Raw genomic sequence first — 11,129 nt, forward strand, 5'->3', positions numbered from 1 at the left:
GGGAGGGGGGGCCGTGACGGGAGCGCGGCTGAGGGGGGGGCGGTCCCTGAAGGCCCCGGGCCCGGGGGTCACCCTCCGGCCCGCTCCGGGTCCGCCTTTCCTCAGCGAACCCCCCGCTTTGTGCTCGGCCGTGGCCGCGGGCGAGTTTTTGCCTCATTCGGCGCCGTTGTATAAATCCCCGCCCGAGGGAAAGGTGCGCTGTGCTTCTGCGAGCAGTTTTGATGGCTTGCGCTTAACTGCGATATTTGTGTTTTCAGACCCTTATCTGCATAAACCCGCCCCTGTTTGAGGTTTATCAGACGCTGTTAAGCCCCACGCAGCATCATGTGGCGCTCATCGGTACGAAGGGGCTGATGGTGCTGGAGCTGCCTAAACGCTGGGGGAAGAACTCGGAGTTTGAAGGTGGGAAATCCACGGTGAACTGTAGGTGGGTGAGACCTCAGGCAGTTAACGGCGTCCTCGTCCTGCTGTCGTTCCTCCACAGCCTCTCCTCCCTTGGGGACTCGCAGATATGGAAGACGTTGGTTGTATCGGGACTGTAGGAACAATCGCAAATGAATTTATTTTGGCTCAGGGACTTGCTGGTTGTCAAGTGACCCAAATAAATGACCTTCTAAACTTGTTGCAATTGTTGAGGAGCAAGATGTTCCTCTAGTATTTTCTAGCCTTCCTGGAGTCTTTTAGCTGTGGTAGCTAAAAGCACATGTCCGATGGAAATAACAAAGGGCTTCGAGTTAAAGCTGTTCCTCCTACTTTAAGAACAATACAGCTAATGGCTTTGAAACCTTTTAATTGGGTTCCTAGATCCTCTTGCTCCCGTTCCCTTTTAGCAGTAACTTGTTTGGTGTTTCTTGTAACTGTGTAATTCTGCTCTGTATTTCAGCACTATTCCCATTGCAGAAAGGTTCTTCACAAGTTCAACGTCTCTGACTCTAAAGCACGCTGCCTGGTATCCCTGTGAGACATTAGAGCCCCATATTGTGCTCTTGACTTCAGATAACACTATAAGGTACAACCTGTTTGTAGTTGATTATATTTTTTTTTAATAGTATTTTTTTTTGTCATAGCCAGTCTGATTTTTTGCTAGATATTTGTGTCCTGCTGTTCTTAGCAGGATTACCAATAAAAAATAGGATGAGAGAAATTTTAGACTGATACCAGCAGGAACGTGTTCAACACTGCTGGCTGAATGAACACTGCTGCTGTTTCTTTCGTCTAGGTTTTACAGCCTGAAGGTACCTCAGACACCCATCAAAGTGATTGCTCTTTCGGACACTGAGGAGGAGACTCTTACAATCAAAAAAGGGTTTGTGTGGCTTCTTGTATTCTGAAATGCTTGTGACAGAATAAGCTCGGTATTCTCAGCTGTGTTTTTAATGAATAAGGGATAAATCTATCTGAAAATCTGAATTGATTTTTTCCATGGACTTCTTCAGTGCTAGCACTTCTTCCTAGCACAGTAACTGCACTTTTTTTTTCTTGTTTTTCCCATCCTCATAAAAGAAAGTGGTAACAAACGGTACAGTCAAATGTTTGTCAGAGTAGTCATTTGAAAAACACACATTAAGATTGGGTTAAGAAGGGCTTTTTGAGTGGGAATGCAGATGATCTTCTTATTTCACGCTTGGTTGGAAAGGAGAAACTTGAGGGTCTCTACTCATCAAGTCACAGACTGATGCACTATGTGGGAAATACCAGTACGCCCCCTCTTTTATCCTGTGAAACTGGGCTGGCTGGTGGGTGTATTGCAGAAATGAAGTACCATGAGGAGGATGTTACTTGCATGCTTTTGCTGTTGAAAATAGCCCGTGTCAAAGTACTGATGGACAGGTGTTTAGCAGTAATTTATCAGCATGTACCGATGATCTTAGTTAAACATGTGTGTTCTCATTGTCACTGCTGACTTCAGGCTTTGTTCTGTCTTGTCCCCAGGAGAGCCTATACAGCATCGCTGGGAGAGACTGCAGTGGCGTTTGACTTCGGCCCGCTGGTGCCGGTCCCAAAGAACATTCTTGGGCAGCGAGGGAGTGAAGAAGTGTTGGCCTATCCGCTTTACATTTTGTATGAAAATGGAGAGACATTCCTCACATATATCAGCCTGCTACAGAGGTAGGATGGCATTCATCCTCAGGTGTCATGGGGACCTTATATGTTTATAGACTGTTAGGGTTGGAGAGCGATCTTTCAGTTTGGCTGGGACTCTGTCTGTAATGGAGGCTGGGCTGAGTTTTATTGTATTGCAGCCTGGTTTATCTTTTTTTGTGGCAGTGCTAATAGACTGAAATCCAAGAATAGTGTGCCATCCTTTTTCATCCAGATGTTGCAGGGTGCTGTTTCCACTGCTGAGAACTCACTGTCCATTGTTTCCAATCAGAAATTTGAAATGAAGACACTGGACTGTTAAAAGATCAGTGGGTCTGAGGCTGTCAGGTGTTCTGACAGGTCCTTCTGTTCACAATGCAGAGATTCAGAGCTTTGGATGAGGCTGAAAGAGCTGGTGGCATCTTAGGAAAAAAAAAAGGTGATAGAGTTTTCAGGCATGTTCCGTAATGAAAAGTCAAGAATATAAACATGATACAAGAAAAAGTTACTTCAGAAAACTGAGAAGATAGTTGAAAATTTACAAGTTAGATCTAGTGTAACTGAGTATTAAAACGTGTGGTATTTAGGTTAGAAACAGCACTGTGTGCCTCTGCATGAGAAATGATGCAGCATTGAGCAGATCCTGTCTGTAGGCAATGAAATGGGCTTAGTGCTTTGAAAGTTCTACCTAGAGAAGTGCCATGCCACAAAATGCTGCTTGTAAAGTGCTTTATAAGCAAGAAAACAATTAAGTGATAATTATCTTGAGCTCTCTGAGTCCTTTGTGTTCTTGTATGAAAATGTTCCCTCTTGAATTTTTTTGCAATCTAGCTTGCTTTCAAAGCATAAAACATTGTTATTGAGCTCCAGTTTCTTCTCTGAGATCTGCACCAAGTAGGTGTAGTTCAGACTCTTATTCCACAGACGTCTGGGTTGCTGCTATCTAACAGAAATTAGACAGCACTCCAAACTGTTGGGTTGTTTAGGGTTGGTTTGTTGTTTTTTTTTTTAAGTCATCCTTATTTTGAAGTTAGTGTGCAGCAAACTCCCACAGGCAACCATGGGAAACTCTCCTTCCACACCTTGTGTTGTGCACACATCTGCTTTATTCCAGCACTGGAAATCTTGGCAAGCTGCTTGGCCCTCTGCCCATGCACCCTGCTGCAGAAGATAACTACGGCTACGATGCCTGTGCTGTCCTGTGCCTGCCTTGTATTCCAAACATCCTGGTGATTGCCACCGAGTCGGGGATGCTTTATCACTGTGTGGTGCTGGATGGAGAAGAGGATGATGAGCAGGTACCTTATCTTGGGTTTTTTTCTATATGCGTTTTTGTTTCTTTAGTCAAAGTTCTTGGCTGCAAGATGGCAAGATGCCTGGAAGTGAATGCCAAGTGCCAAAGCCGTGTTATTTTATAATGAGGTAATGAGTCTTTCTCCTATTCCAGCCAGTCCCCATGATTCTCTGGTGATCTTATTTTACATGACAGTTCTGTGTATCCTGCTGGTAAATCAGTTTTTAATCAAATTACTATGAACTATTTGCAAGAGTCTCTTCTTAGAAGAAACACTGTTTCTGAGATTTTTTCAGTAAAAAAATAAAGGGACTTGAACTTTAAACAATTAATACACTTGCCTGTATTATATAACTCCTTCTTAATGCTGCTTAAATTGGCATTTCTATTTAAATGTTGTCTCTCAGAATAATTCAATGCTCTTTACAGTCAGAAAAGTCATGGGACCCAAGATCTGATCTCATTCCTTCCCTGTACGTGTTTGAATGTGTCGAGCTGGAACTTGCACTGAAACTGGCATCAGGAGATGAAGAAGAGCCTTTGGAGTCCGATTTCTCTTGCCCAATCAAACTGCATCGAGGTAGGGTTGTTGTTCAGGTCGTTGGCTTTTACTTGCTTTATTTCATGAATTTGGGATCAAGCTATTTACAAGTTATCATTGGTGTCCAACAAACAGTGGCATTAGAGTAAGGATTTGCCTGATGTCTTCAGTAAAGCGGTGGGAAGAGCAAGCCTGGAAGGTGCTTTCATGTTCACTCAAGGGCAGGTTACATACGGTCACATAATACTAAATCCTTTCAGCTGTGGATTATAAAGTAAAGTTATTGCATCTATGATGACCTGTGTAGAGTGCTGTGGGGGTGGTGATCCTGAAGGAAGAATTGGTATCTGCTTATTAGACTATGGGATGTAATTGTGGGGCAGGAGGTTGGGTAGGACGAAGTGTTTGGCTCTTTCTGAACAAGCAGCTTGACAGAATGCTGGTCTGCTGGCTTTAACTGATTGTCCCTACAAAATCTATTGGATTGGTACAGATGTGGTCTGAGAGGAATAGTTCAGAACAATTAATCAGGAATTTCAAGCATAATTTAATTTTATGCAGAACTCTAATAAGTGGCTAACGCATCTAGCTCAATTTTTGGATACAGATGAGTTAGTACTTGCAACAAGATGTTAATGCTGACTGGACAGTAAGTTGATACAGATGTTCAACAGTGCAGGTTTGAAGGATGAGTTTTTCTCAGTTCAGTGTCTTCTATATTGACTGTTTCAATTTCAGATCCGAAATGTCCCTCTCGGTACCACTGCACACATGAAGCTGGTGTCCATAGTGTGGGGTTGACGTGGATCAACAAACTGCACAAATTCCTTGGTTCAGGTGAGTGGGGAAACTCTGTTGCAGGTAGAGAGAAGAGATTGCTATCCAAATGCCTACGTTTTCCTAGTTACAAGTTGGTGGATGTGGGTAATACTGAGAATCCCTTACCCTGCAAAGTGGATCTGATGCATTATGACAAATCTCATTGTAGATGAAGAAGACAAAGACAGTTTACAAGAGTTGGGAGCAGAACAGAAGTGCTTTGTTGAACATATTCTTTGTACAAAACCGTTGCCATGCAGGTAAAAAAGAAACCCTTTCTATTGCTTCCAAATCAGTGAGTTGCTATAGAAAATACTTATGATTTGCCATCTTTTGCTGCATTCTTGGCATTAAAAAAGTAATGAAGTCAGCTAAACAAAATTCAGGTAATACAAATAAGCAATTCGTGCATCATGATTCTTTAAAGTAAGCTAAATTCCTGTCTGAAAATCACCTCTGAAAAACCAGCAGAAATTTTCACTTCCATTTACCTGACCCAGGACAGCTATGAGGCTTTACTCAGTGAAGTCTTGAATGCTGATGTGTTCCTTTTATCCACTTGTTAGTGATGAAACAATGCCTCAAAAGAACATCTGATTTTTGAGGGGCTCCTGAGGTACCCTAGTCAGGCTTAAGAGGCATCATTTTCTGGGCTATATTTTCTCACTTTTATAAGGCCTAATGATTTCTGTAGGATGCTATATATTAAACATAATGAAAACACAAAAACCCCACCTGTTTATTAATGGGTGTTAGTCACCTAAGCTTGCACAGATGGTGACTCTGCAGTGGCATTCATAGTTACCTGGGGAGAGGGCATTTGGAGCAAAAAGGTGGCATGTAGAGCACCTGTGTCCTCTCCTGGGGACGTCTGTGCCTTGCACTAGCAGTGGGTAACATTTCCTGGGTCACAGCAGCTTTTTGCTTCTGTTTCACAGCGCAGTTGTACAAGCGCTCCCTCTCCCCGATGAGTCTGTCCTGATACATCTGACTGCCAGTCAGGTTGTGGGGTATTGGAATAATTATTTTGCAGGACTCATTCTGGGGAGTGGTTCTTAGCTTTGTGAAACACATCTGGCTTAGGCCGATTGCTTCTTTTCCTAAAGAGCGACCTTGCAAAACAACTTCAAGAACAAAGAACTTTTTTTGACTGGGTCATTCTTGTGTTTTCTTCCCTTCAGGCAACCTGCTCCGATTAGAGGATTTTGGATCGTTTCTGACATCCTGGGGCCCACAATGATCTGCATCACAAACACCTATGAGTGTATTACAAGGCCTCTCTTGTACGTTGCTCTTAATTGGTTTGAAATCCAGGACTCTTGCACAAAAGGATCTCGGGATATTATTTTTTTATTATTATTCTTTTGAGCCTTTCACCCCAGACTTCTGCACCTCTTATGACATGCAATGAAGTTGCCTGCTGAATGCTCCTTGGCTGAGCATTTAAGTGTTATTATAGTAGTTATTAAATACTGGTAAGGTGGTTGTAGGGGATATAATTAATCTGTATCACTTCTAATGAGTATTAGGACAAGAGTTTGCATCAAAAGGTTCTTGACTGTATTGATGTTTTGGTGTTTTTTTTCTTCACTTTTACAATGAGCGAATCCGCAAATCAGAAATCCGTTTACAGATGGTAGAATAGGGATTCTTAATGTGTACCAAGGGTATGTTTGCATGAAAGGGAAAAAAACTAAACTAATGTGGGTTCTTAAATTGCTTTAGGCTGCTTTGAAAAGCAAGGTCATTCTGCCATGGGAGTGCTTGCTTGCCTTGTTACGGAACCACCTTCTCCTTAAGTAAAAGGGTATTTATGTTTTTTGCTGGTTTCAGCTGCAGCCAAACAGAAAGATGTGGGGCTGTCAGCTCCACCAGCCTTGTCTAGAGCTGGATTTACGACGTAATTGAAATATTTTCTCTTGGACTACTTCCGACTTACTGCTGTAATACATTAATTCCACCCTTTGTTTTAATTACCATTTAAACTCTGACGTAGTTTCAATTTTTCTAGTTTAAACTGTGTTCTCCAATTTGATGTTCTTTGGTAGAAGTACAGTCCATCCTGCATCCCCTCCCCTGCTGTGTACCAGAGAAGACAAAGATGTTGCTGTTTCCCCCCTCCGTATCCTGGCTGAGTCACAGCACTCATTCGAGAAGCACATCCAAAGTATCCTGCAGCGCAGTTCTGCCAATCCCTTGCTTCTGAAGTAAGTAAATATGTTTTCCTAGGGAACCTGAACGGGGAAGACACTCAGGAATACTGTGTGATTCAGTACAGGCTCCTGATTGAACAGCGCATTAGCTTGGACATAGCAGTAATGGGGCACAGCTCCTGCAGCCTGCTTGTGCCTCTCTGTCCCTACAGGGATGGCATCACATCAATTAACAGTGTAGGTTGGGAGGGGTATCATCGTGCTCCAGTCCCTGCTCAAAGCAGGGCTGACCTCAGCTGATTAGGTTGTTCTGTGCTCGTCCCATTGGGTTTTGAGTATCTCAAGGTATCCTGGGATTTCCTCATATAAGAAAAACGATTCGTAGCAAAGCGGTTTAATTATAGTCCCTCACTTCCACAACTGAGCCCGCTGAGCCCTTGCCGTAAATACTGTGAGCTGTTTAGCCTTGAAAGGGAACATGGTAGAGTAGGATTGCAAAAACCTGTCTCTCATGTTCTTAAGGTCTGCTGATAAAGACACTGCTCCCCCCCCTGAAGAATGCCTTCAGCTTCTTAGCAGAGCCACACAAGTGTTCAGGGAGGAATACATACTGAAACAAGATCTGGCAAAAGAGGAAATCCAGCAAAGGTAAGAAGAAAAACCCTCATAAATAACTACTGTACAATGTCTCTTTGAAACAATGATGTCGCTGAGTACCAAGCACTAAACCTCCTCTGCTGGACTAACCCTTGTAAATGAGTAAAATGTGTTCCGTGACTCCTCCTTAACATGAGGCTAATGGAACACCAGAGGTGGAAACGCAGTGACCAGGGAAGGCAGAGGTGAACGTAATACTTGATCTCTCTAGTGGCTCACAGGGGAAAGGCAAGGCAAAAAAGTAAACACACGCATAAAATACTTCTCTTCTGCTGTTGTCAGTCTGGTGGCAGGAAATCCTTTGACCTCAGCAATAATCCTCACAAAGCTGCTAAAAGGAAAATTGCATTAAATAACTCTCTGCTGCTTTGAATTATAGTTGTTTGTTCTCACCACAGCCTGTTTTTCAGTGTCTTTAGTTCTTTGTGTTCCCAGAAGCATTCATCACTTCTGTCATATTTTCCTGATCCAACTGGATTGCTGTTGCGGGTGGTTTGATTTTATGTATGTATTTATTTTAAGAGTGAAGCTGCTGTGGGGACAGAAAAAGAAACAACTAGAAGATCTTAATTACTGTCGAGAGGAAAGGTGAGTATAGTCTGTCTGCTTTTATCAAGTCAATCAGCATGAATGCCGCACCTTTGTGCAAAAAGTACTTGATGCAGGGTCCTGTGTGAAACAAGCAAGCAGCGAATGCGTTTCTAGCTATAATTAAACATGTAGGTTCACCCCCTGCTCCAGCTTGCTTTTCCAGGCTCCTTGGCCTGTCTCCCCATGCAGACCACTTTGCGTGTAAATCTAAAGCAAATAAACATTTCTCACTTGCATAAAGGAAAAGTTTGCGGGAGATGGCTGAGCGCTTGGCTGACAAGTATGAGGAAGCCAAAGAGAAGCAAGAAGATATTATGAACAGGTGAGTGCGAACTACACTGTTCCATCACAGACCAGTTGCTGTTGTACAGCAGTTTGCAAGCGTGGTAGAAGAGATGGGCAGGAGGCGCCACCCCAGTTTGTTAGGAGACTGCGCTTCTGCAATTCCCTTCGCTGGAGCTCGCTGTTGATTTTTGAGTACTACTCCAGGTCCAGGCTGAGTCAGGTTGCTGGTTAGAAATGCCATGTGAGACTGGGGAAAGTCTTCAGCTGCTGAGACTTAGGAAGAGCGACAGGAGAGCAAGATTGTCATTTTCTTAGCATAACTAGTCTAATAGGTAAGTTAATTCAGCAACATTTCTTTCTTTGTACATGAAGGATGAAGAAAGTACTTCGGAGTTTCCACTCTCAGCTTCCTGTTCTATCAGACAGTGAAAAAGATATGAAGAAAGAACTGCAGACAATACATGACCAGCTGCAGCACCTGAGCAATGCTATCAGACAGGTGAGAATGAATTATCTGGCTGGTAGGGTATTGACAACATCTCACCCACACCTAATGGTTGTGCGGAAAGAATACAGTCCTTTCAACGGAGCAACTTTGTCTTTTTGTTAAATTAGCAACAACGTATTAAATAATTTCTGATCCTTGTTAGTAGTACAGACATAACCTCCACAACACAGTATAAACCCTAAGAAACTCTACACGCCTTCCTCAGCCCTAGCTGAGAGACCTTCTGGTCTCTTTGTGGGAGGAAAAGTGCAAAAGCAAGCAGATTTTAACCGAAAAAGAACTGGAATTTATTGCAGTGTGACACAGCGGTTTGTAACTATAACAAGCTTTCGCTTTGGCAAGCAGTAAGTACCAGTGCTGACTGCGCTGTCCTTTTTGTACATGACTTCTAGGTTAAAATGAAAAAGGAATACCAGCAGAAAAAGATGGAAAAGGGGACCAGCCCCCGCAAACCCAGCATCACCCTCAGTGCCTACCAGAGCAAGTGCATCCAAACCGTCCTGAAAGAGGAGTAAGTTAAAGCTTGGATCCTCCTGTAGAATTCAAGCTCGGGTACTTACATAAGCAATTCTATTGAAGTTTCATGGGTGTCATTTAACCTCTGTGCTGCGTGCAGGGCTGACTGATGCACCAGCTGCCTGGAGCTTGTGGAGATGGCCTGAAGCAGTGTGCCAGCTCGGGAGAGCAGCACTGGGCATCTCATGCTACTGTTAAACTAAATGTGCTTGAAGTCTGCTTCCCCCCCCCCCCCCCCCCCAAGGATTTTTTTGTCAGTCTGTATCCAGCCTATAATTAACGATTTGCAACAGTGCTCCCAGTCTGTGCTTCTACCATATGAAGTATTTTCCATCCTGATTAGTTTCAAACAAAAATGACTTGCAACCTTTTGACTTGAATTTATTTTTCTTGAAGGGGAGAACACATAAGGGAAATGGTAAAACAGATCAATGACATCAGAAGCCATGTGAACTTCTAACACACGTCCACAACAAGGAACCTACACCGAAAGGCTGGACGAGCTTTAATTTTCCCTGGTATTTTCCCCTGTATATTTAACATTTATATGTTGAACAATATGCCTTTTACTTATTATTTTGTAAAGATGGACTGTGAAATAAAATACTTTTGATAAGACTCCTTACATGCTGTGGGTATTTTTGCTTTTCTCCCAGGATGGAGACTGTACAGGAGGCATTTTAAACCTTAAGTATGTTACGGTGTAATACTTACAGCTACCTCAGTAGGGTGGGATTTGCTACTTCCTTCAGAAAGCTGCCTGGGGTTACTCGGGGAGCCTTCTCCTACCCTTGGTCCACGGCACGGTTACTGCGGGGGAGGCCTGCGGCAGAAGGCAGAGTAGACAAGACCAGAGAAGCGCACACACTTCAGCAGCTTTTGTTTTGTTTTTTTTTTTTTAATTTGGAACACTTTCTTCATAAAGGACACACCTTCAATACAGTTAACAAATGGTTACACTTGAATCCTGTAGACAGCAGAATTCTACACCCACAATTGCACAGGACACCAATGGCTTGGTTCACTGGAATGCAGTATTATCTTCCAAACACTCAGTTTGCCTTTATCAAAAGATGGCTCTGGAGCCCGCCTTGACATTAAAAGGCCAATTATTTATCTGCTGTAGACAAACTTTAGTGGACAAGAAATAATTGTTGTCCCCTCCCCCCACCCCTTACAAAAGGTGCCACGGTCAAGCTCAGTTTTGAAAAGTAGTACTGCACTGCTACAAAAGTGGCCCAGTAAGAGGTGCCAAAGTAAAGCTGGAAGGAAAGGAGGGCTGTTAGTACCTGTTAGGTAACAAGGTTACCAGGCATGCTGCAAGAACACTTTTTTTTGTACAGATTAAGACTATACAAGTATAGGAATGCATACAAAACTTGATCTCGTCTCTTTTACAGTCCTACATAAACAGAATCCAGTTTTCTAATCGCCTCACCCTGCGTTAGGTTAGAAGTAGTGCCTGTTAAGAATCTCTCACTAAGCCAGGAGAACCTCCACCCTACTCAAATCAAGCTTCAGAACACCAAGAACTGGAGGGAAGAGCAGCTGTTTTATGAGTGATACCACCATAATCTATCCTGTGTCTCCACCAAGAGCTTTTACTACACTTAGTTGACAGGCTTTTAAATTTGCTCTGCAAATTTGGCACACACTTTTTTTTTTTTTTTTTTTTAAGGCCTC

At 43.0% G+C, this 11,129-nt stretch overlaps 1 protein-coding gene across 1 annotated transcript in view; it reads left to right on the top strand.

Annotated features, from left to right (window-relative positions):
- The window catches only part of NUP88 (nucleoporin 88kDa), a 10,883-nt gene extending 814 nt beyond the window's left edge, over positions 1–10,069 (top strand). The window contains exons 2-17 of the mRNA XM_009885114.1: positions 250–427; positions 884–1,009; positions 1,220–1,306; positions 1,933–2,109; positions 3,197–3,380; positions 3,806–3,956; positions 4,656–4,754; positions 4,906–4,996; positions 5,918–6,019; positions 6,785–6,943; positions 7,412–7,537; positions 8,069–8,134; positions 8,379–8,459; positions 8,795–8,921; positions 9,323–9,441; positions 9,843–10,069. Of these exons, the coding sequence (XP_009883416.1) occupies positions 354–427; positions 884–1,009; positions 1,220–1,306; positions 1,933–2,109; positions 3,197–3,380; positions 3,806–3,956; positions 4,656–4,754; positions 4,906–4,996; positions 5,918–6,019; positions 6,785–6,943; positions 7,412–7,537; positions 8,069–8,134; positions 8,379–8,459; positions 8,795–8,921; positions 9,323–9,441; positions 9,843–9,906 (1,833 nt within the window). The 5' untranslated portion in view covers positions 250–353 and the 3' untranslated portion in view covers positions 9,907–10,069. The remainder of the gene's footprint in view (positions 1–249; positions 428–883; positions 1,010–1,219; positions 1,307–1,932; positions 2,110–3,196; positions 3,381–3,805; positions 3,957–4,655; positions 4,755–4,905; positions 4,997–5,917; positions 6,020–6,784; positions 6,944–7,411; positions 7,538–8,068; positions 8,135–8,378; positions 8,460–8,794; positions 8,922–9,322; positions 9,442–9,842) is intronic.
- Positions 10,070–11,129: the final 1,060 nt, after the last annotated feature.

The sequence above is a fragment of the Charadrius vociferus genome, unplaced genomic scaffold (genome assembly GCF_000708025.1).
Source record: "Charadrius vociferus isolate BGI_N301 unplaced genomic scaffold, ASM70802v2 scaffold54, whole genome shotgun sequence".
NCBI lineage: Eukaryota > Metazoa > Chordata > Aves > Charadriiformes > Charadriidae > Charadrius > Charadrius vociferus.